The sequence below is a fragment of the Pseudonaja textilis genome, chromosome 2 (genome assembly GCF_049901715.1).
Source record: "Pseudonaja textilis isolate UNSWEBS1 chromosome 2, rPseTex1.2, whole genome shotgun sequence".
Lineage (NCBI taxonomy): Eukaryota > Metazoa > Chordata > Lepidosauria > Squamata > Elapidae > Pseudonaja > Pseudonaja textilis.
In genome coordinates this window covers 145,499,513-145,524,950 of record NC_141991.1, presented here as the reverse complement: position 1 = coordinate 145,524,950, position 25,438 = coordinate 145,499,513, and the positions used below count along the sequence as shown (strand labels likewise).

General features: G+C 40.8%; 1 protein-coding gene across 6 annotated transcripts; it reads right to left on the bottom strand.

The window, feature by feature from the left end:
* Positions 1-5,905: 5,905 nt before the first annotated feature.
* Positions 5,906-16,893, bottom strand: FAM3A (FAM3 metabolism regulating signaling molecule A). 6 transcript variants are annotated; one of them, XM_087925747.1, is made up of 11 exons: positions 16,755-16,893; positions 14,780-14,901; positions 14,428-14,541; positions 12,818-12,841; positions 11,654-11,716; positions 10,258-10,381; positions 10,109-10,167; positions 9,585-9,635; positions 9,144-9,228; positions 7,661-7,787; positions 5,906-7,558 (listed from the first exon to the last, which is right to left on the bottom strand). In XM_087925747.1, exons 2-11 carry the CDS (start codon positions 14,790-14,792, stop codon positions 7,460-7,462), a joined length of 759 nt encoding a protein of 252 aa, XP_087781873.1. In that variant the 5' UTR covers positions 14,793-14,901; positions 16,755-16,893; the 3' UTR covers positions 5,906-7,459. The 6 variants fall into 6 exon arrangements, with proteins under 6 accessions (XP_087781873.1, XP_087781872.1, XP_087781875.1 ...); XM_087925746.1 differs by having other exon boundaries at positions 16,517-16,833; XM_087925749.1 differs by lacking the exon at positions 11,654-11,716.
* Between the last annotated feature and the right edge of the window lie 8,545 nt (positions 16,894-25,438).

Below are 25,438 nucleotides of genomic sequence, written 5' to 3'. Positions count from 1 at the left end.
TTTACCTTGTTCATCGTTTGGGGCATAGATTACTACCAGTAAAAATGTAATACAATTAATCGAAATTTGTACAACCAGAGTTCTTCCTTCAGGGTCCACCCAGATTAGCTTCGCTTTTAAGTCATCTCTCACATATATTGCAATACCTTTCTTTTTGTGCTTATCTGCTGGTGCTTTGAATAGTTTTCCAAGTTTTGGACAATCTAAAAATCTTTCCTCATTTTTCCTAATGTGTGTTTCTTGTAAGCAAATTATATCAACATTTTGTTTAATTAGTTTAGTTAGAATCCTTTTCCTTTTAAGTCTTGAGTTTAGACCGTTTATATTGATGGAAAGAAGTTTCCTTCCTTCCTCCATTTACCTAAATCTGCTTCGCTTTTTGTCTTGTAACTATACGGCTCTCTTCTTGTGGTTGATATAGAGTTGTTTCTTCTCTTTCCTGTTGTGAGTTGTCTTTCCCTTGGATTTGAGCGGGTCTTTCTTCTTTGTTCCTGTGACGGTTACGGTCTTCCTGCATGTTCCTTTGGGTTTCCTCCCTAGCATGTTGATCCTCCCTAGTTGTTAGCTGTTCAAGGAAGTCTTGTGCTTGTTCTATTGAATCTATTTTAATTTTTCTTCCCTTCCATGATATTAACATCCCTTCTGGGATTAGCCATTTGAATGAAATTTCTTTTTTATTTAAGTAATTGGCTAAAAATTTATAGTCTTGCCTTATGGCCCTCACTTTTCTTGGAATTTGCTTAAGGGTTGTGATCTCTTTGCCCTTATATAATATTCTCTCGTTTCTAGCCATTCTAAGTATTAGGTCTCTCACACATCTTCTTGAAAAATGGATATGGATCTCCCTTGGGCAGTTGTGACACCTTGCGTAATTGGTATTCACCCTATAGACTTCGTCGAATTCTTTGAGTAAGTCATCTTTCTCTTTTTCTAATAGTTCAGCCAGCAGATCTGCCATTAATTGCTCTAGTTCTTCATTTTTGGATTCCTCCACGTTCTGGAACCTTAGGTATGCCGCTGCTCTGTCCATCTCTAGTTGGACCAAGGAATCTTCCATTTCTCTGTTTACAATTTTAAGGTCTTCCTCTGTCCTTTCTAGGTTCTTCTCCGCTCATTCCATCCTCTTCTCTATTTCTTTTATCTTTATTTCAGTTCTTTCCGTGGCCAATTGCATTGTCCCAACCATATCTTCAACTTTCTGTATGTCTGCTCTCATCTCTGCTTTTAATTTACCCATTTCTTCCTTTAGTTCGTTAATATCGGCTCTAGTCTCATTGTGGTTCTTAATCATAATCTCCTGCATTTTGGACATTGATTCTTGCAGGGATAGTAGTGTCGCTTGTAGATTGGCATTGGCGACGGTCGGTTGTTTTTCTCCTGTCAGGGTCTCTTCTATAGTTTTCTGTGTTGTTGGGGAGGCTGATGCCAAAGTTGTCATCAAAGTCTGTGTGTTCTTCCTTCCCGTTTTCAGGGCCGTGGTTGTTGTGGAGGTCATCTCTAGTAAGATTTGTTTTTGCAATTGGACTATGTTGATTATATTGTCCCAAATCACCATTTGGTGTTATTGCCCCTTGAGTGTGGTTACAGGTCTGTTTACTAAGATTACACCACCAAGTTATTTTAGATCGCTTTCTTCGGCCCAATTTGTCATTTGGGCGGTTTGAATTCAATATTATAGAATGTTATCCAATACTATATTTTATTCTCTATAATGAGTTTATATACCAGAATTAATTATATTTAACGACTAATAAATCAATACCGTATCAAATCAAACTTGTTTAAGGCTTTCAAACAACTCTAAAATTTCTCACTCTATATATACCTTTATCCTATGTTGTGTATTGATATTGAAAGTTCCAGTTAATCTAACTCAACCATATTTAACAGTCCTTAAGATTATTGTATATTCAAAACACTCTAATCAGTTAATACTTATATCTATAAGAAGCAATTTACCTTTATACCTAAATTTATAATTATAGGAAGAAAGGAAAGACTAAAAGAGATAAGGGGGAAGAAAGGATGTGGAAGGAAAAGAATATTTTAGATTCCGGGGGATCACTAGACAAGTGTCTGTGGGATTAGTGCCAGGGGAAGGCAAGTCGAAACTGAGGCTGGCGTTTTTGCCTTATAGTCTTTCTTCCTGGGCGTACCGAGAGGAGCAGAGGGAGGAAGTGCTGACTAATTGCTGTCAGTGATCAGCGATCAATCTTTGCCAAGTTCCCGTCAGTCTCTTTCTTTCTTCTTCTTCTACCCTCTTCTTCTTCCCTTCTGCCAACAATTATCAATCCACTGTCACTTAGAGTGTCCGTCTCAAATCAGTCACATTAGAGATCAGTTTTGTAGGGAACGTTGCTAAAAGACAGAAGACCTTTCACGCAGAAATCGCTATCTTGCTCTCTACGCCACACTTTTCCCTCCTTCGTAGCTATACTTCTCTTCTAGTCTTCTCAGGAACCGGTCCCGGATGACAACCCTCTCACAGGTCTCTTGAGTTCCCCGCAGCCTTCTTCTCCCCCCGATGATCTTCTTCCGAACGCTGTAATCCACACTTTCACTTTAAGAATCAAGCTTTTCCATCCGCATTTATCCCCCTTTCACTTTTCGGACCGCTTTTCTAGCCGCTTATCTCCAGCTTCCGACAACTGTTACTCACATTGAAACAGGGAGAATCAGACACCGATCTCTCTCACGAATGTTATAGTTCTTCCATCCTTTTCTGCTCCGATCTTACAGGCTGTCACTTTTCGCTTAATCAGTTCAGTGACAGACCGGACTTTGGAGCCGCCATTTGCTGGCGGATGGCTCGTTCGCACTGATCTCAGAGGCTCTTCCTTCGTTGCTGGGGAGTTGCCATCCCCCAAACAGCAACCCGGGGGTCCTCTATACTGATACGAAGCTCTACGGGTTTTGTGTATCCACTAAGGATCGCTCCAAACGCGAGAAGAGGTGCTCGAAAACCACAGCTGGGCTTCTCCCCCTCTGGACATCCGTCCTGCCACTGGAAGTCCGATTGGCTACATATTTTGAAGGGGGAGAGGGAACAATATAAAATCAGTATCTAAGGCCCAGATAAATTTCCTGCCTGAAATCATATTTCATCACCTTTTAATTTGTCCTGGAAGATACCAACTGCCAGGGACAATATTGTTGGAAGATACTACAAAACAGCAGCTTCAAATCCTCTTCTCAGCTGTGCTCATTGAAATTTCCAGAAACTGCAGTCCCTGTACATCTGGATGACACTGAGTCAAGAAAGGCTGGATTACCTTTTTATGTTGTCTATGATTATGTGTATGTAGATGGTGATCCTTGCCATCAGCTCCTTGCCACTGATAAAGTCACTCACTATTGGCCCTGGACTTCTTTAAGCATTCCTTACTTCAAGGAGGGTGAATCTGTTTGATCAGCCTAGCTCAGATTGATGGACCCTGTTGGGTTTAAGAGGAACTTGGGAGTGGGGGGTCTTCCTGATTCATGGTTTGATTTAGGCCCTGGTGATCAAGTGGAATGAAGGTCATGGCCTTGGATTAAATCACACCTGTGTAAGCTCTTGCTGCCCATCGATTCCAGACAAGGGTTTCTGGGGAACTTCAGGAGGTGAAGCAGCAAAAAAGAACCCTCCTCCAAAGCTGGAAGAACTAATATGATTGAGCATGGATAAGGAGAGTCTTTCTTCAGGATTACCTTATGGCAATAAGAGCAGCAACTCGTGACCATTTTTCTGTCAGCTACCTTGTTTAAAGTAATTTAGTCTCTTCTAGGGAAGGAAGAGGCTGGAGAAACAGCTGCAGGAGTCCTGTGAAGACTAAGCAACTGACAGATAAAATTGCTTTGATTCACTCTGTTAGATTCTGTTTATGCAGAAATTACCTAGGTACATACAGTCTAGTTCATTTCCTTCTGGAAAGAACTGAGAAACAGACAAACATTTTCACTTCTGTGAACACAGCTATGTATTAGATCCTTATCACTCTTTGTTGATTAAGGCCTTCACAGGAGAAAAGCATGTGGTTGGATCCAGCTGGTAAATGCATGCTTGATGGAGAGCATGGTGCCTCTGGCTCTGAAAGATGAAATGGTCTGTCTCTTCTTCAAGAAGTATCCCTAGATCCACTGGTACTCATCAATTTTTGCTTGTTCTCCAATATTTCCTTTTAAGAAAAACTATTTTGAGAAGATATTTGATTTACAGAGGACCTTGGAGAAATCAGATTATGTCAAGGGTGTCAAACTCAAGGTTTGTGGGGCAGATGCGTCCTGCAGGGTGCTTAAATCCAGCCAGTGGGGCTGGCCTGGAAATATCAAAAGCCCGGCCCATGGTGCCTCTGGCAGCTAAAATGGGCTTCCTGTGCCCCCCCCGGTGCCTCATTTTCACCCTCCATGGCCTCCTGCAGCACTCTGCTGGCTGAAAACAGGCCGAAAAAGGGGCCCCAAAATGGCTGGCACTGAACTGCAAGCCATGGAGGGTGAAAACGAGGTGCAGGGAGGCTGTGTGTGGGCTCCCTGTTTTGGCCGGCGGGGTGCTGCAAGAGGCATCCATCCTGCCCCCCCCGCCCCCCCCACCAGCCCACGGTAGAAAACTACAAAGCTGATCTGGGCCTTGAAGAAATCCAGTTTGACACCCCTAGGTTATGTGGATCTCTTTCAGTGTGGTTTCTGATTGGGACCTGGTGCTGAAATAGCCTTGATCACACTTGTAGATTATCTTTGACGGGATTTGAGTGGGCTGTTGCATCCACCGTAACCCTACCTGATTTCCCACCAACTTTTAATACCATTAATCAATCCTTCTCCATTGACTTCGAAGTAGGAGTGAGATGTATGGTGTTTCAATGGTTCTCATCCTTCTTCCAGAATCAGTTCGAGTCAGTGTTGATGGGAGGGGAACAGATCTAATTTGTGACTTCTGCTTTTACTTTCTTTGATCCTATTTAATATCTACACAAAGCTGCTAGATCAGGCCATCCATCAACGGGTCAGCTATCAATATCCTGATGATACCTAGTTATAAATCTATACCCTAGGCCAAACCAGATGCTTCTGTCACATTATCTTGAGGCTGTGAGAAAAACAGACTTCAACTTAACAAAAGCAAGGGCGAAGAGGACGGAGTACCTTCAAGGCAGTCTTGATTCTTGGCAACCAATACCTCGTTTTCTAGGCAATATTTCAGAAGCAGTTTGTCCTTGCCTTATTCTTACGGTTGAGAGACTTGGCCCAAAACTACCCAGCTGGTTTGATGATTAATTACAGGGCTAGAATTCAGTTTGAGTTTGTTGTCTGGTGCCTTAACTACCAGCCCAAATTGACTCAGCTATGGGTTTGGGGAATTCCTCAATTCTGGAGGCTCTCCACTATTGGTTCTGGATGGGATTGCACTCCCATAGACAACACTGGTGTACAATTTGAGGATCCTGTTGGATTCCCAACACTTCCTAGAAGAGCAGGTAGTAGGCAAAGAGTAGTTGTGGGTACACTATGGTGTGCTCAGATAGCACTACTACCTTGCAAACTGTACTGGTTCCCTATAGGCTTTTGAGAGTAATTCAAGATGACAGTTGTATATTACTTTAATTATACATTCCTCCTTAGCATAGGGCTTAGTTATTTGTAGCACTGCTTATCTTCAATTAGCTTTGCACATTCCATGACATCCAGCAGAGTAGCATGCTTCTCTTTTCTTTTTTTTACCTGGGACATGGACACTGTGGGATCTAGAGGACAGGTGTGCCTTCTCACTTGCAGTGCCTGCCCTATGGTACAAGATTCCCTCTGAAGGTCTGATGGCCCAAATTTACTGGCTTTCTGTAAGATGCTGAAAGCCAGACTTCTCCCTTGTGCATTGAGCCACAGTATTGGATAATCCCATGCAGAATTGAAAGGACTTTAATGTAAGATCCTGTGGTTGGTTCGTTTATTCTGTTTTCAGTGTTGTGTTGCTATATTTTGCTTTGTTTTTTTTTTAGTATTCCCCCCACCCCCTTATCCTCTAGCCATTTGCAAACCATCTAAAGTCACTTCTATAGATGTCTGGCCATGCAAATCAAATAAATCAGACACATCAGGATAGGAGAAGAGATCAGTGAAGGGTGATAATCATAAAAAGTAAAACAAAATGAAGACACTTTTTGTAACTTTCGGTTGATATACAATAGCAATTGTCCTCTCCCTTGCCTTCCAAGTATTGTAATCTGGCTGCCTCAATGCTCATATAATCCCCCACCCCACCCCATTGTAAGGAAAGGAGGTAAAAGAGCGGCAGAAATGAAACATCTAAAAATGGAGTATCAAAGCTCACATGCACGATACATCGTAGAGGAGAAAGCTCTGCCAGTGCATGACTTGGTGCATAGATATGTCAACTGGCAATGAACAAAAGTCTACCAGCCAAAATGATGGCAGTAGTAATAAATAAAGCTGCAATAGAAAATTCAACAAGTGCATAATCACATTACTTTCTATTATAGATCCCATGGGATGAACCAGATGTTTTTTTCTTTTTTGGGGGGGAGGGGCAGGCCGCAACCATTTCAAACAACAAGCCTCTGTTTTTTTACATAGTATTTATTGAAGAAGCTGTTCAACAATAAGGATTGGGCAAATGGAAACTTTCAGCTTTGGATTCCTTCCACTACACTCTATAAAAAAAAGTGAACATGTGCAGAAGAATGAATGAAAGACTCAGTCCTCACCCCCATCCCCTCCGAAACTGAAGTACCAACATTACACTACAGGAAGCAATAACTGGGCCTTTCTCAAGTTTAGCAAACTAAGGGGGTGCCTTTGGAACAGCAGTGGTGTTAAAATAGATAAACTCTGATTCAGAGTGGTTCCTTTGGCAGAACCTCATGAATACGGAACTCTCCCTTTGACCTCCATGCTTTTCAGCTGAGCACTGCAGGGATTCTACACATGCAAAGAAGGCATGTATGATTGCATGGATCAAAGAAAGGTGCAAATATGTAAAGAAAGCATGATAGAAGAACGTCGTGGAGATAGAGAAATGAGGGGGCCCTCCCACATTTCATGATATCTCCTACTTACTCCCCTGCCCATGAGTTCTTCCTCCTGCTTTAAATTATCACAAATAAAACCCTCAGACCGACAGTAGAGGAAAACAACTGGCTCTGCAAATGTATGGCGGGGAAGAGGGCAAGGAGGATTAGCCCCTTCAACTGGGGAAACATGTAAGGCACTAGAGAAGGGAAGTGAGAACTAATCTGGCAATAAGGAGTTGTTTACACGTTCTCTCTTCCCAAAGTCCAGGGCAAGAAAACTTTTCTGAAAAGGGCAACTGGTTTAGCCTTATTAAGGCACTGCCAAACAGGCCACTGTGGAGAAGGAAAAAAGGCAGCTGCCACAATAAGGGTAGACAACAATAAGTGGAAGACTGGAGACTTTTTTCTCCCACTCCCATGAGAAAATTCACTTGAAGTTTTGAAGAAACAGATCCTCACAGGACCTCAGTGGTTCGCTGCGGAATGCAGCCCTCCATCTCAAGGGCTTCGGGCCAGCCCTCGTACTTGTTGGAGCTCCTGCTGTTTCTCATGTGCTGCAAAAAAGAGCAAAGGTAAGGTCTGCATGGGGACTGACCTCTTTTTCAGAGATTATTTCAATTGATTCTGGGGACCTTCCAAGGTCCTGAACCAAATACCTGCTCAAAGGGACTCTTGTCTTGCACTCCTTTGGCTCCAACGAAGATCCAGCTGTCTCGAAAAGCCAGTTCCCGAGCAAATTTGCTGCCTAATTCTGTGAAGATTTTACGGGCCTCCTCATTCATTCTGGAGTGAAGCAGAGAAGATGATTGAGGAAAAACCTCTCTATGGTTCTTTTTCTTCCTCCATCTGATTTCCTCTTCCTCCTTGTATTTCTGGGTTGATTTAAGTAACTTCCTTTTCACCTTCTATTCACTCCCACTAACCTTCTTATTTAAATCAAAGACAATGGCTTAAAAAAAGATTTGGAGTATGGAGATTCTCAGTCATCCAAGTCATGATTGTCTCAAAGGTGCTTTTTCATGAGGCAACTGGACTTTCAGGTTTTTTCTTCTGAATAACTGAAAAAGCTGCTTGTATGAGAAGCGAAACCTCTTCAAAGAAAAACCAGAAAGTCTACTTGCACCTTTGGGACAAGGTTTGGAATAATTTCCTCAGCATATATAGCTATATGATATCTATAATAACTGGAAATATTCTCAGTTTGGGCTATTGACACAAATATTCTCAATTTGGGCTATTGTTTCTCTTCTGAGGAGCAATAGATTTCCTCCATATTGTTCCAAGTGAGGTATTTATATGCTTTGTGAGGATCTGATAAAGCAGGGGACTCCAATCTCAAACTTGAAGAGATTTACTTCTAAGGAAACAGATCTCCTTAAGAGATCTGTTGAAACCTATGCAAATCTGTAGTTGAAGACCCAATTCAGCACTTCATGGTCTAACATTTGAAATGATCTGTGTTTCTACATATATACCAAACTGAGTTCTTCCAATGAGGGGGAACTCCATCCAGAAACGCTAATGAGAAATAGCCCTTCTAGACTGTCAATTTCACAAAACGCAGTAGCACAACTTTTGGAAGATGGAAAAACAGCTGCCTCTATCTATCATCTATCTATCTATCTATCTATCTATCTATCTATCTATCTATCTATCTATCATCTATCTATCTATCTATCCCATCTCTTTCACAGTATCTATGTATATTTTTTAATGCATGACCTGCCATGTGGACATCTATATTAAGGGCTGGCATATAAACTTGTAAAACTTTTAATTTCACATGACTTCTGAATGCTTGTCTACAAGAACCAGTCGATATGTTGACCAAAGGGTTCATTTATGTAAATAAGCAAAAAGAAATCCTTATTGTGTTGTTAAAACTATTCAAATTACATGTAAAGGATGTGGCTAAAACCAACTTAGAAAGCTTTAATGGATGTTTAGGCTCTCGATAGCTATTAGCACACTGGAAACATGTTACTTTCACATTCCATAACTTCCAAGAATTGCCTGCTCAAAATCCTGAGTAGGAGGATATTATAATGTACATAAGAATGTTCCTTAATATTTTATGTCATTACAAATTTCATCACATGAATCAGTGTACTTTTGAGCTGAAAATCATTCAACACTCACTTTGTAGCAGGATCATCATAAGAAGCAACAAATACCAATGTCCCTTCGTGCAATGACCGGATGAATTTTAGCAGCTCGTTCACATCTGGAGATGAGAAGAGATAGAATGAGGAAGGCCTAGTTCAGCCTTCCTTACATATCTATAGCATCCTTTCATTTTTTTTTCTTCAGATAACTGCCTCAGCTTCTCTCCAGACCAGTGGCCCCCAACCTTTTGGGCTGCAGGGACTGGTTACATGGAGAGAGATTTTTCCATGGTCCAGAGGAGGTGTGATTTTGTATGCTGCCTGCATCCTGGGGTGGGGCTTTGCTTCTTTTGCGGCCCAGTTTCTGGCATGCCACGACCTGGTGCCGGTCCATGGACGGGGTTGGGGGACCCTTGCTCCAAACCAGTCTATATTCTATCTATCAATACCAAATCCTTTCCATTACCACACTCACCTCCTGCCCACATGTCAAAAGACTTAGCATCAATCAACTCTCCATTCACACCTGAAAGCAAAGCAGAGCAGGATTAGTGGCCGCAGTTACCATTACTCTCCAGCCTCTGTTGGGTGGGCAATTGGCACATCGTCCCTATCATCCTTTTATCATATGGTTGAAATCTACTAGCACACTTCATTTCCATCTTAAGGTATTTTTTTAAGTGTGCTATTTTATTTATTCTGCTTTTTAGAATTTAAGTTTTGTATCTCTCCCCTTCCTCATTATTCCAACATCCCACCCATTGTGACATTGTGCATCCAAATGAAGGCCTTAGCCAAATAAACAAATTGTTAGGAACCAAATCACGGTGCCTAATAGTATGGATTATGAATATCCAACACTAGATACATTGGAGAATAGAGGTGAGCATCTTTTGAAGCAGTGCTTCAGAGCCCCCATGACTTGAGCTCCTTTAGTGGCCATCTGGCATAATCAAATCATACAACTTTAGCATACGTATTTCTTTAAGTCTATCTCACCATTCACCAGGGCAATGTTCAGTCCTCTGCCTACATTATCCTTCATGCTGCTCATCAGCCTGAAAGAAATAAAAGGTCAGATTAGATCCTTCAAAAGGACTAGGGACTTGCACAAATGTATCCAACCGTCAAGATTTTGCCTGGCTCACATTTTATCTTCAAGGCAGATCTTGGGCCCAATGACATTGGCTGCACCGCTTGTCATCCGGAAGGCAAACGAATGTTCTGGGCAGGACTGAGGGAGGCCACACTTGTATTTCTTTGGCCTTGGTTCTGAAAAGATAGCAAAGGTGAGATCTTCAAGTCCTTAGTCAGAAGTACACTGAAATGGAAAACTATATTGCATATATTTCCAGATTAGTATGGACTAAGAATTTTTCTTATTGCCCGTACTCCAAGAATCATAACAATGCTTCCCCTTCTAACTGTGGTGACTTAGCACAAGCACCAGAGCACTACACTCAACCTTCTGTGTCCCAAGGACTTGAAAGACTGTTTTCAAACCAGCTTAAGAAGTGTGTTTTTATATGTGTATTTAGAGTAAAATGTGTATTAGTATATATGATCAGCTTTTTTATGGTATCTATGGTGGGTTATATGCTTTTATTTTGTAATCATAGTGTACTTGCTTTTCTTATAAAGTTTACTGTGTAATTTTAGAACGTACTAACCAGAATCCCAATATAATGTAAGTGTTATATTAAGCATTATTAAGTTAGGGAAAAGAGTTAAAGGCGTTACTCCAATTAGTGTACAGGAGAAGTATATTTAAAGAGAAAAGATGAATGGATAACTGGAAAAGAACAAAGAATGATAAGTATTATGAATTGTATTGAGATAAGATAAACAAAATAAAACTAAGAAAGATAAAAGAGGGAAGAAACTATATAGAAAACTGAAAATCGTAATAAGATATGGAATGATATATAAAGTAAATATGATTTTTGAATTTGTGTCTGTGGGAAGAGTTTTAACCCGGGATTAAGGAGCTTTCAGAAATGATGTTTTTTATGTTTTATGTCATGTATGTTTGTGTATTGTTTTTTGAAAGGCAAAATTTTGATTAGTAAGAAATATAATCTGGACAATAGAATGAAAAGGAGAAATTGGGATAAGATATGAAGTTGAGCAGATAATGTAAATATACATATTACATTTGGTATGTCCTACTGGTTTTTCCAGAAAGATCTTTTATGTTATTATGCCTTGATTGTCTGTATGTTCTGTAAAGTTAATAAAATTTGTTTAAAAAAAATTAAAAAAAAAAAGAAGAGCTGGTGTCAGGGCTGTGGGAGAATTTTGAGGACCTACTCAGGAGAGGGAATTTGGTTTACTCCACCACCCAGCCTTACAGATCAGGAAAAAAACACGCCAAGCCTCCTATGTTCAAGAACTAAAAGAAACAGGAAGGACATCTTTCCTACCTGAGCAAGGGACCTTCTGGGAAATAAGGGCAAAAGGGAAGACATTTTAAAACTACTACATGGAAGTCCATTATGCTATCCTCCTGTATCCCCAATTCCTTTTCAACTCCTCTGAACTCACTGTGATGACTATTGCGGCTGCCTGCAAAATTCTTTGCCGAGACCACTCTGATCTTGTCCAAATCTGATAATGATGGATAAAGAGTCAGGATTCCAGGGATAGCAAGAGAGACACAAAGCCAGGACAGACAAGACAGACAAGTGGCATGAGATCTTGGCTTCCTACAGGTCCTTGCAATGTCTTAACACCAGCCTTCCTCTACCTGCCTTCCCCCTCAGAATTCCTTAGCTATTGATTTATTTTGTCATGCTAACTGAGAATTCTGGGAACCGGACCATCATATCTATGTGCAGCAAATAGAAACATGCTTTATATGTAATCTCTTCATCTTGCATTCTGGCTATAGAAAATTCACTTCTCACTGAGTTAGGGGGAAATGTGTCCTTTTCCCGTATCCTATATCTAGTACCTGTAATCAGATTACAGATTCTACAGTTACACTGCAGCAAAGAAACTGAAATTTGTTACCAGATAGCCGATAGTCACGATTGCATTTTGGGTACTTGGAAACCTATTCACACTTACAACCGGTTGCCAAGCACCCCACCATCATGTAATCCCATTTGTAATCTTCTCTGCCAGCTTTTCCAAAAAGACAGTGGAGAAGCCGGCAAAGAACACTGGAATTGCTGCCACCTTCATGTATTGGGGGAGGGGGAGTTCCTGCGGCAGACTGGAGGGGTTTTTTTTTTCTTCTTTTTTTCCCAACCAAGGCACTGGATTTCTCTTTTGCATACAGAGGGAAGCTCTTTTGCTCTGTCCACTTAAGGATCCATCTGGTCGCTTAATAGGAGAGCCAAGATTGTGGCTCTCCTATTCAATGAACAAAGTGATCGCATGGGTATCTCACTTAACATCTGCAATTCCAGGATCTATTTGGTCATAAGTCAACGATACTTGTAATGGACCATCTTGGCATTTATTTCACCTATGCTAAAAGTTATTTTTTGATTAGTCAGATGAAATTCAGGATCTGTTTGAAAGCTGTAATGGTTTAATTGTCCAGGTATCCAATATATCGGAAGGGCCATCTGGTTAGAGAAGGTTGTTCCACACATGTATTGCTTGCAAACTGTTACTCCAACTAACTAGGAACAAAAGGAAAGGGCATCAGGTTGGGGGAGGATGGTAGGAACTGTGCAGAAATGTAACCAATCATCTTACCAGTAGCGGGAGTGTTCTCTGGACCTGCAAATAAGCAAAGAAACAGTAGCATCAGCAAGATATTCAGTGTAGAGTTATCACTCTGTGCTAAAAGGTTGGTTTAGACAGGTGCAATTCATGAACTGTTTGAAAGCTGTAATTAATGTCCTGCTTCATCTCCTCAAAGATATAGAGGCACTCAGGAGTCAGTCTCAAATATTCCTTCGTTCTTCAATATACTTCAGCACAGAATGTGCCAAAGAATTACTTTTAAAATATTTGTTTCTGATTAATCTTGAAAAGGATGTTCAAAACAGCAAGCTAAGTAACACTTGCCTCTTCTGACTGACCTGAAATGATGGCTTTAAAGTATCAGGTGCCATTAGGTTTGTTAAACTACTCCAAGGTTCCACATTCCGAATCATTATTCAGTCTCGCTCAATGACTTTACACTGTCTCTTTTTTTCTATTGAGCCTGGTTTATGAAATTGTTGCAAGAATAAGTGCAATAAGCTCTTGAGCAAAATAAATGCATGCATCACATAGACCAGGTGAAGTGGGAGTAATTAAAATGCACTGGAACAAAAAATGGAAGTGAGTATTCAGAAATAATTTTAGGGGTTAGTCACCAAAGGACAGTTAAAAGTTTAGGATAATTAAGTCTGACCACATAATAAATTGTGCTCAGTAAATTCCGAAAGATCTCTGCTGGGGTCTCTGAATTCTCTATGCTTTAATCCAAATTTTTATTCTAATTTCAAGTAAAACTGGCACATAGACTATAGCTGCACCTTAACACAGCTTTAGTTTCACTTGTTTGCTTGCAGGTACAAGGCTAGTCCAGGACACTGCATAATATAAAAAGAAGCCCACACTGCCAATAAACTTTGTCTACAATTATCATACAATCCTCATGGTAGCATATGGATTTCTTCAGTGACTTGGCAATCCAGTGAAGGTGACCAACCTTCTTTGCTATCTGTCCCTGGTACTTGAAGGTATATTTTCATATACAAAGATTTCATTTAGCTTTCGTATCTAATGGTCGTGCTGAGATAGTTCCCAAATTAGGCAACTTCTATATATTTGGATGTCAAATCTCAATCTTTTTCAGCAATGACTATCCTGGCTCGGAAATTCTGGAAGCTGAAGTCCAGACAATCCGGAGGGCACTTTGACCAGAAAAGGCATATCTAAAAGTTCTAAGTATTTTGATGTCCTATTGAAATATTCTGAACATAATGAAGGCCAAGAGTAAGGAAATGCAGCACTACAGATCCAAAATAAAGGGTGGGGGGAAGGAGGTACGAAGAACATGCCTGTCTCTACTGTAAGGCATCTTACTTCATCCTGTCAACAATGCCTTACTTAAAATGTGCATTTTCTTGAGACTGTATCACTACAATCTGTGAGTGACACCCCCAGCTCAAGGAGGAGAAGAAGCTCTTTGAAGTTTTTCAACTGCTGAAATAGGCCAGCCCACCTTTTCTGCTTTGGATTTGAAGCACTGCATATCCCTAGCTAACAGCAGTGAGCATGCACAGGAAAGATGGTTGATGCTGCCAGGGAACACCTGTTCTATGTCTTAGCACCCCTCAATCCTTCCCCTCTCTTAGTGTCCTTGTTCTTACTGTTGAGGAGGAACTGCTGCAGGCGAGAGAAACTGCTTTGGGTCCCCAACAAGACGCTGACAAGGATCCAGGTCAGCCCTGCTGTCAAGACAATCACAACAACACGAAGAGGACCTAAAACAATTAAGAAAAATAAAGTCAGGACAAAGCAAAACCGAAAAAGAAACCCTGGAGGAAGACTGAATCCAACTGTTACACTATAATCATCCAGCAGTCGCTACAATTTTCCCCAACATATCCCAGAAGCTTAAACACTCTAAAGGGCTACTGGATGTCAGTGGCTAAAAGCTATTATTTTCCTGTCTGAAGGGCTGCCTTTTGCTGTCACTTTTCTCTCCCATCCAGAGCTCACCTGCTAGTCTCATGGCCCCTTGAGAGTGTCCAGAACCAGTGGAAATCCAATGCTATTAGGCTCCTGAGGTAGCAGAATGGGTGAGGAAGTCTGAGGTGGGTTAGTCACATGTACCTTTCAAACTACAGAGATCAGAAATGGCAGTCAGAAACAACCCAAGGAAGATAAAACTCCTGCGTCAAGACCCCCACAATACTCAGGACAAATGTCCATGAGTTCTACACTAATAAGCAGACATATAAAAATATAACCTTCATAACATACAGACAACAGAAATCAAACAAACAGTCTTGTATGATTTTCATAGTTAGGTTGCCGGCCACTTCATGTAGCACCAAACTATTAAAAATTGAACTACAACTAAATTCATCTTAAATACTTTCTTTTTGATAGTGTCTCATCAAACCTGCAAGTTAAACTGCTTTGTCATCTTATGGACAATTAAGGCTGCTCCCTCAAAGCAATATTAGCAGAGGGCCTTTGAATTTTCTTACCCCAGGACATCTGTAGCTATACTTTTCATTAAATATAGTATATATTGTAACTGCTGGATACTTTTCAGAGATTTATGCAAAACTGTAGTCTAATCTAGTGACATGTGGAAGCAGAAGTCTATGTAAAAAAAAAAAAAATCCTGAGCAGGGCAAGGCAGAATTTCCTCTTTTTCTTTTTACCTGCCTGCAGGTAAAAATATTTTTAATTGCCTAAAGTAAGGGTCAATTTCCAGAGGGGGTTGCTAAAATCTACACAGAACTGCAAGGCTCAGATTTTAACCAAAAGCTCCACAAAATGGTGTCAATTTAGCTTGCAGGGGAGGGATGCTACTGAACTTTACCCTGTGCATCAAGTTTTAACTTGAACCACAGTGAACTCTGCAGTATTCCTTGTTTCACCCTTTGGACTTTCCAGGACTAAAGCAAGGAAACTTTTTCTCCCCCACCTCCTTCCTAAACTGTGTTCACTCTCCTGACCAAATGCAGTTGTCCATTTAGATATTTGAACAACTTAGAGCTACTCATTTAACCCACTTCCAAAACAAGAGCCTGGGTCGATTCCCTTGGGAGAAGGGAAGTCTCGTTCACGTGTCCTCCCTTTCATAGGTAGGAATATGGAATTTTATGCCAAGGAGCACCCCTCTTCTATCTCTGGTTCTGAGAGCCCCTTCTTGTTCTTCTTTCACTTTCTCATAAGCGCTGCAAACAGGAAGGCAACTTAAGTTCTCACGTCACCTACGGAGGTTGAACCTTCCATCTTTCTGTCTTGTTAACATCCGGACATGTTCAGAAGAGAACAATCGCGGAATTAAGTTCTGTTCAACCAGCAGGAGCAAATTGGCCTCAGGCTTCTTGACCCAAACCCAAACCACATGAAAGGAAACGAACAACCTAAGCCCGATCGTCCCGGTGGTTTCTACTCGGGTAGAAAAATCACCGGGAAAACCACCAGAGACAGGAACCACTTGGACGGGAACAGGTCGGACAAACATCGCGGGGAACCGGACGGCAAAAACCACTTCCAGATTGTTGCCAAGCGAACCGCACGAACGCGTCGTCATAGTTGAGCACCCTCGAGAGAGAGAGAGGGAGGGAGAGAGGCTTCTGGCCTTTCCCTCAGCCGGTGGCAGAGAAGCGCCAAGACCCTGCAACCGGTCCCCGGATCCCGCCCGCAGCCCGGAGCCGAGCCCTGTGGTGCAGGGCCTCCCTTCTTCTCCTCCTCGGTTGCTGCCCACCCACGTACTCATCTCCCAAACACCCCAGTCGCCTCATGATTCTTCTTCCCTCCGGATTGCAAATCCGCGCGGATCTCCCCAGCGGCTTTTAGCGACGACGCTTCGCCCGCTTTCCAGGCAAGAACAAGATTTTCCGGCTGGCGAAGGAGCAAGCAACTCCACCTCCTCCTCCTCCTCCTCTTCTGTCGGCGGCTCCGCCCAGCCTTCCTGGGTTAGGCCAGTTTAGCGGAGACCTCCGTCACTCGCCTCCTCTCTGATCGCGTTCCTCTTCGGGAGACCCAGCCCTTCGCCCCCTCCAAGCCGGGTACGGAGCCCTTCCACCCACTCCGCCGCTGGCCATCGCCGCTGTCCCACCCACCGAGGCTTATTCCGACCTAGAACCGGAACCTTCCCACGGTCTCCTGGCCTCATTCCCTTATTGCGCTTTACCCCCTCTATTTACGAGGAATGCACTCTTCACGGGGTAACTGGCGTAAAGAGCAGTGCTAGGGTTACATTACAAAAAACAAAAACAACTCCAGCGTTTCCAGGGAGAAATCCTGGAAAAGCCGGCGGCCCTCTTGGAAGAATTGCGGGTGGAGGTTTATTCTTACTATGTTTATTCTTATACCTGTATCTTGGAAGCGATTGACAAATCAAATAAATACTAAATAAGTTGGGCATCCGGGCACTCCCGCCGCGCATCCTTTGGAAGCTCCTGGAAACCAAATTACGAAAGGGGAGGGGAAAGACGACCAAATAAAACTACACTGAGAGAGCAATAGAACAGAACAGACTAGAGCTGGAAGGGACCTTGGAGATCTTCTAGTCCAGCCCCCCCCTGCTCAAGCAGGAGAACCTATACAGTATCTCATAATTTCTGCTCCTTCAGTGTGGCTTTATGTATTTTTAAGTTGTTAGATTTATAGCCTGCTTTTCCTCCAGGAGCATCCTCCTTCAATTTTTCCACTGTAAATTTCGAGATACCGGAAAGCGGCTGGCCACAAATCACCCGGTCATCTTTCCTTGTGAGGCAGGGCTTCAATAGTCTAGGGCAGGGGTAGGGAAACATGGCTCTTTTATCACTTATGGACTTCAATTCCCAGAATTCCTGAGTGAGCCATCAAAGGTTCCCCATCCCTGCCTACTGATTTTTCTGTTGTAGGACATATGTATATTAAACAGTCCCATTCAAGTCAAAAATTGATTTCCCTCAACAACTGAAAAACCAGTGATAAAAGAGCCAAGTTTCCCTATCCCTGGTCTAGGGGTCTGTGGAGATTCTCAGTCAACCTTGGGTCATGGTTGACAAGCTCATCTAGACAACCTACTTGACAATCTAGTCTAGACAGCTCACTCTAGTCCTTTCTGGGATTAGTCCAATTCTTTAACTTAATGGCAACAAATTAACAAATAGTTTGCCTTTGCCTCTGTGCCTCTGCCCAGTATTTTAATTTACACCTACAACTCCATGGTTCTAAAACTTTGGAATTATTCTGACAGATTTTAAGTTATGTTATAGTTGGCATAATAAAATGTCAGCAGTAAACAAGTCACAGGTTATTTCATGCAGCATATAGTGTTAGAAACTGTTCATTCCTCAACCTAGTATATTATGCACTGCTACCTATAGTGTACGGATTGAGAATTACGGAACTTGTAGTTGAGCACAGCCATAGAGAATTAAAGTAGGAAAATTGCAAGATTTCATTCTTAGCCTTTAATTTACAATAGGATCAAAATAGGTTTACTCAGTTTCCTATTATAAACACTAGAAGTCACACTAAACAAGAAGCAACTGCGGAACAACTATTATATAGCAGAAATGCACAATGTTTAATGCCATCAGTTCTGTACTATGATTGGCACAATCAGGGTTTCACTGCAAACCAAATACATCCGAAGCCCATTTTTGGAGAGCTTGGAGATTTTAAGGAAGAAATGCATGCTGTAAATTTCTGCAGGATATGACATCCATCCCAAAGTTTGATTCCCACCCAAAAGCTGTATATGGGTACACAGAGGAAATGCAGTTCTATAGCATGCAAAATGCAACAGTTTCCTTTTTTTCTTCATTCTGCTTCTGAAACATTCTTTTATAATGTAGAAGAAGCATTTTAGCTTGAAAATATGCATGCCCAATGCATTCCAACTCCCTTGGCTTTCCTTCCTTTTTTCATCTACAATCCTGACATTCTGTGCCCCAATTGCTAACTAAGATAATGAATTGCTGGAGCTCTTTAATTCATATGCCCGATGGGATGAGCCTGCCCATTCGCTCTGGCAGCAGAGGCCTTGTACAAATCCTATCGGCCAAGGAATTTTAGATAGTGATGATGAGAAGAGCTTTCTCTGCCTGGCCTCCGTCCTCTTGCCACTGGAGGTGAGATCTGCCTCCACTTTTCTCGCCTTCTGGAAGGGCCTTAAAACCTGGCTTGGTTGGTTGGTTTGTGGCCCCAAGGTGAGGGCATGTTATGTTGGAGGTGGTTGGTTGAGTGAGAGACCAAAGCCTACCCCCAACAATATCAGTAGCACTTAAGGTTATATACTGTTTTACAGTGCTTTGCAGCCCTCTCTAAGTGGGTTTACAGAGTCCGCATATTGCCCTCAACAATCTGGGTCCTCATTTTATGCACCTTGGAAGGATGGAAGGCTGAGTCAACCTTTTTAACCTGCATTTTTAATTTTAATACTTTTATGTCATTCTAAACCTCCCAGAGTCATTCTAGATAGTGAGACAGGTGGTATATAAATTTAATAAATAAAATTAACCCAGAAGGAATTGGAGCTATCCCATTGGCTCGTTCTACCATACCGGGCCTCCAACTCACATTCAACTGAAGGGCAGTAAAACTTTATAGAATTTGGACTATCAAACACATAGAAGTCCATTTGGGTGAAGTGCTACCATATATCTATACTATAATGAATTCAGCTAAACACATATAATCATCTCCTTTGTCCACATGAAGGCAAGGGAACAGGATCTGTGACATTCTTTAACACAAAGGTATTGCTTTGTAGCATAGTTTGCTTAACTTCTGGTTCCTTTGCAGTGTTTCCCCACTTATCAACTTCCTGATCAATGCCCTTCAGTACCCAGTATTCTCCAGCCAGTATGGCCATTATTTTAGTATGCTGGGAGTTGAGGTCCATACACTCAAAAGTTTCCATGGTTGGGAAGCTGCATTAGACGGGGGCAGGCAATAGACCTTTATATATTCCTTCGGGACTTGCCTCATTAATTTTTTTAAATAATTAGTTTAATAATATTAGAAAGAAAGCGGTACCAGCATATAAGAGCATAATTATACTGTAGCAATATTTTTCGCTCCCACAATGATTTCACTGAAATAGCATATTATAGCATCCTTGGCAGGCAATTTTCTCTTTGTAAAAGAGTATAACTAAGGATGCCCCTCAGAGCGACCATTCTGTGAACTGACATAGCTGCCCTGACAGCCATTTTATCTGCATCACCTTTTCACACTCTTGAAATGTCCTCCTCAGCTTGCTATTAGAAGCAAAAAGAAACAACTCTATGTTTCTGACAAGCAAGCATTCACCAACAAACCTTTGGTTAGCTGAAATATGTATTAGCATGAAAAACAGGAGTCCGTACTGTAACAGCTTTTTCTTCATATGCAATAAAAAAAACAACTCTGTACATTAAGAAAGTAGCAATATGTGTGTAAATCGGATTTGACATCTGATTTGACATGGAAGAAGCTAATTAACCTTTGCAATGATTAGAGAAATAGGAAATATGTTTAGCTAAAAATTGGAACCAACGTACAAAATCAATATTAGAATTTGCTACAACCAGTTTCAACTTCATCCAAACCCACAGTAAAGGGCCAGACAAGATTCTATTGTCTCTCAGTGCAGCCTCTTTCAGCCTTCTGTATGGAGAAAATGAACAGCATTTACTCTGGGATTAGCATTAGCAGATTTATTTTTTTAAATATTCAGTTATTATTGAATCAGCCTTTGCTCCTGCCTATTGAGAGATTGGAGCGGATCTATTGCACTGTCCTCAAACCTGGTTACACAGCATCCAACATACAACTGCACAATAAATAAATCTTCTATAAATCAAATGACAAACTGCCACATTTATTCACCAGTCAAAACAAAGCATTATTTTTCAACTGCTGCTCACAAAGTTATCCATCACAAAACACTCTTCAATGATTGCCAAAACAATCAGGAACCATTTGAGGATAATATAAAGCCAGCACAAACAACTGATTGTAGGAACATCTGGAATATATCTTGATTGCAATTCCTGTTCCCTCACTTCTAATTGCTTCCACTGGTTGTAATCTTTTGCTTCGCTAGTTCCAGTTTTTATAAGCAGTACTTTGTTTTCATTGATAATGCTGGTGTTTATATTGCTTTCTGGATGGATGGATGGGTAAATAGATTTATAGATAGATAGATAGATGATAGATAGATAGATAGATAGATAGATAGATAGATAGATAGATAGATAGATAGATAGATGGAATTTTCTAATTGTCTTGGTACACACAACTTGTACTATTCCCCCCAAAAGATAAAAAAGTGAGGAGGACTCAGAATCATTTATTTATCACATTGAAACTAATATTAGTTGTGCATACCTCCTTGGCACTTAACAGTCTCAGCACAATAATTTCCTTCACTCACAAAAGATTTCACAACAGATAAGATTAAATGCTAAAAAGATGGATTCCAGTATACCTTTTTCATTGCCATAATCTTTTTTTAATAATCCCATATGAAACTAATATACTCTACCTAGAACATACAATTGTGTGTTCATCCTTCCTACATTTAATGGGACTGCCTGCGTATAAATTTATAGTTTTGGCGAAACAAAAATGAAACCCTCAGCATTAATTTATCTACTTTGTGTTTCCTGTAGAAATTTCCTGACCACTGAAGCCATTCATGAAAGATGTCATATGCATATATTACAACTTAATCTATGTGCTAGATTCATATCCCTTCTTTTATCCAGGAGCAAAAAGTAATTATACACTATAAAGAGCTCATCTGATTACCATTAAGTGGTATATCTTCTAGTGGAAATTAGTGATAGGAATTATCTTGTGAGCCAAATGACAGATTTTCAGGATGATGCAGAGACACAAGGGCATTAGTTTATTATTTACTTATTAAATCTGCATCTCATCTTTAAGGGCTCACAGCATCTTCAATGGAGATCTCCGTATTATCCCTCAGGAGCTTTATGAGATAGCTTGGGATAGAAGAGTGATTAGACTAAAAGCATCTACTGAATTTCCACAGCTGGAATGGATTTGAATATGATTCTACCAGTCCTAATCTAATCTTAACCGTTAAACCATACTGGCATTTGTCACATGATGGGCAATATTTTCAACTCAGTTTCAACATATAGCTGAATAATAGTTTACATAAATCATAGCTTAAGTAGAGATTGCTAACTCAATACCTTCTAGATGAGTTGGAAGAATACATTATCCATACTTACAGAGATTGTAGTTTAAGGAGCCCAAACCAGAGTTTTCAGAATAAAGGCAAACTAACTTAAGGGTTGTTTGATTTACTTTATTTTCCATCTATCAGCATATCTTTTTCTATGACTTCCAGTGGCAGAAGAGTGGTCTTATGGCTTATCAGTTAAGACAGTCAATATAATTATACAGGCCTCTCCAATTATTAAGATTCCGATTCGTTAGATGACAGTGGTCTGATCAAGTTCCTACATCAATCTGGTTCAGCCCTAAACCCCAGGCCCACAGGAGTCCAAAAATGAACTCACATTTCATATATAAGCAGTTCCAGGTTCAAATCTGCATCCTGAAAAAAGTGTGGGGCCAAGCAAATCATGAAGTCTGCATGAAGCAACAGTTAACGTTCTGCACATATCATGTCACTGTTTTGATTGCCCACAGGAAAAATCCCTCTCCCGGCCTAACCCTAATATTTTGCCCAATAGGCCAACATCTGATGATCAGCATCATTCTCCTCCCTCATAGTTCCGCTTCTTCCATACATATGATTTCTGCTTTCGCACTAAGAATATTTTCTTCCCAAATTGACTTACTTATGACAGCAATGGAATCTATATGGTGCCTTCTCTTTCTGATGGGTCTCATCTTTGTTGAGAGAAGAGTGTTTGCCTGGGGAAAATACAAATAACACACTAAATATGGGTTGGAGAAATCCATATTGTTTGTATACTATGGAGGATCAGCCTTTATTCTCAGGAAACCAATGCTGCCACCCCATATCTTTAAATCCACCTAAGACATAGTTTAAACAAGTTAACTATGTGTTACCTTAACTACTGTGGCTTATTCAATACAACATGGTTAAAATAAACTATAGCTTTGCATAACATATAGATGCAATCAGTGATTCACATTAAACCCTAAACCTCTTGGGGCCACATTTAGTGTGACATCTAAGCTTGATTTTGATTTGTTTACCTTAAGCATAACCCAGCGTGACATCTCAATCCGGTGTAATGGGGCAGATTATTATTATTTATTACATTTATGCGCTGCCCATCTCACTCTGAAAAGCAACTCTTTTGGTTAAGCCACCATTAGTCCTCCAGGAAAATGAGGCTACATTCAGGAGTGGCCTCCTAGCAGAGCTTCTCCTGCATTAACAGGGACACAAAGAGGGGAAGATTTTAGGCATGGCTGGAAGATTCAAGGTTTTTCTTCTCTTGGTAGGCAACAACTAATTAAGGATGCCAGGCCTGGCTTGCATTAATGTGCATGACCATAAAGATGATGTTTCTTGTACCACTCTTCCGGTGTTTGGAGGTTTTCAGCGCAGATCTGGTACTCCAGGCCTAGACTAATTTGCCAGTCAGCAGAAAAGTTGCAGCAAATCCAGCAGAAAAGAGTGCAATAAAAAGTAGTTGTGGGCCAAATTACACAGTTAATCATATTTACTAGATAAATACCTTGAGAAACCCCAAAAGAGATGGGAAGCTGTATACTGGCAAGATACAAACTGGTACAGATGTATTGGAAGATAGCATGGTTTACAAAGATAGGGAATTAAAGTGAAATGTGCTGAATATAAACTAATTTTTGCTAGCTTTCCTTTTCTCACATGTCCTTCTAGCTATCCCCCCCACCCCCCACCCCCCCAAAAAGTACTTATGACCTGATTCTGAAGTTATGATGCCTGACTCTAGTAGTGAGACCACATTTAGGATATTTGGCAACAAATCTGCATTTATGACTGTTTGAAGTAACCCCCATGACTGCTATTTATGTTTTTTTCTGGAAAGGGACATTTATTTCTAGGTTCTGGGGGAAAAAAGGTCCCATAATGAACAATGGGTTCATTTAATGACCATAGGGTTCACTCAGTGACTGTCACAAAAAAGGTTTTTAAATTGGGTCCATTCACATGATGACCTGCTTTACGAACCTCATGATTTATGACTGTAATTGCCAGGCTTTATTATGGTCATAAATTGAGGACTGCTTGTACTTACTTTTACTTGCTGCTTTCTATACCTTTTTTGGATCTTACATGTTACTTACTCTCCAAAGGAGTAACATGATACTATACAGTTATTGATCTACAACCACAATTGAGATCAGAATGTCTGTTGCTAATCAAGATGGTTGTTATGTGAGTTTTATGACCTTTTTTACCTTTTTGTCGTAAAGCAAATCACTGCAGTGCTAAATGAATCATGCAGTTGTCAAATGAATATGACTTCCCCCAAGGACTTTTCTTGTCAGAAGTCAGCTGGGAAGGCTGCAAATGGTGATCACATCACTCAAGGAAGCTCTTACCTATATGCCAGTTACCAAATACCCATATTTTGATCATATGACCATGGGATGCTGTAACAATAGTAAGAATGAGGATTGTTTGTAAGTCACTTTTTTCAGTGCTGTTGTAACTTTGAACAGTCACTAAACAAAAGGTTGTAAGTTGTGGACTATGGTAGAATATATACTTGCATATTACTATTCACTTTTACCCTAGTAAACATTAAATTACGTGTAATGTACCAGGTATAACTATTTTCATTTGAGGAAATATTCGGTTCAGATTGTTTCTTCCTTACACAAAAGTTTGTGGAATTTTTTGTACAGTTTAATACTGCCTCTGTAACCTATGTCTCATTTTACATGTCCAAAGGCTCTTCAAAACATAATCTGAGTGCAGCCTGCTATAGACTTTTATCAACTCTCAGCAACAATGTTTTTCATTCTACCCCATTATAATTTTAATTGATATTAATAAAACATTGTTGCATAAAGATTTTGGATAATCACCTGTGAGCAATAGTATATTCAATATAGAGCAGTCTTCATCAATCTAGATGTTAGACTTTATTTCCCATAATCCATCAGTCAGCAGTATTTGGAAAGCTGAAATCCAAAACTAAATTAAATAAACCTGCTACTATAACAAAGTGAATTTAACAATAGACTTAAAGGAGCGAGACTTCAACCGTTAGCCTTGCCACGGATAGATCACAAACTACACAGATAAGATCAAATGGCATCACTGACGAGAAGTCTGAATTGAGCCAAACCAATTGACAGCTATGAGGCTCCCGCTGTAGTTCTGACAACCGAATAGGCGGTGTTATGACTAACTCCGCCCATTCAATTCTTCTTATCTTCCTCCCACCCCCTCCTCCTCTTCCTGTTTTCTGTCGTCTGGCGCAGGCGCGGTGCGGCCCTTTAAACGTGCGCAAGAAGTTCCAGCGATTACATTCTCTTGTTAGTTGTATCCTTCCGCCTCGGCCCTGAGGGACTTTTTTATTTGGCTTGATTTTGTTTCTAAAGCTTCCAGCCTAAATCAGCGGTCTTTGATGAGACTTAGAAGTTGCAGTCTTCGTATCGGAAAGAGTACTGTAGCCCGGTGTGGTGACGTTTCCAAGAGGTTCCTTTGAATCTTCGGAGGCTGGCGGAGGAAGACGTTTTGTTGTT

What these genes read in the sequence shown, in the direction of transcription:
- FAM3A (XM_087925747.1), bottom strand. An exon ending in GCAGCAGTTCCTCCTCAACA is followed by an intron (nt 12,842 to 14,427) that starts GTAAGAACAAGG and finishes GCTTATTTGCAG; the next exon opens with GTCCAGAGAACACTCCCGCT. An exon ending in GAACATTGCCCTGGTGAATG is followed by an intron (nt 9,636 to 10,108) that starts GTGAGATAGACT and finishes CTTTGCTTTCAG; the next exon opens with GTGTGAATGGAGAGTTGATT.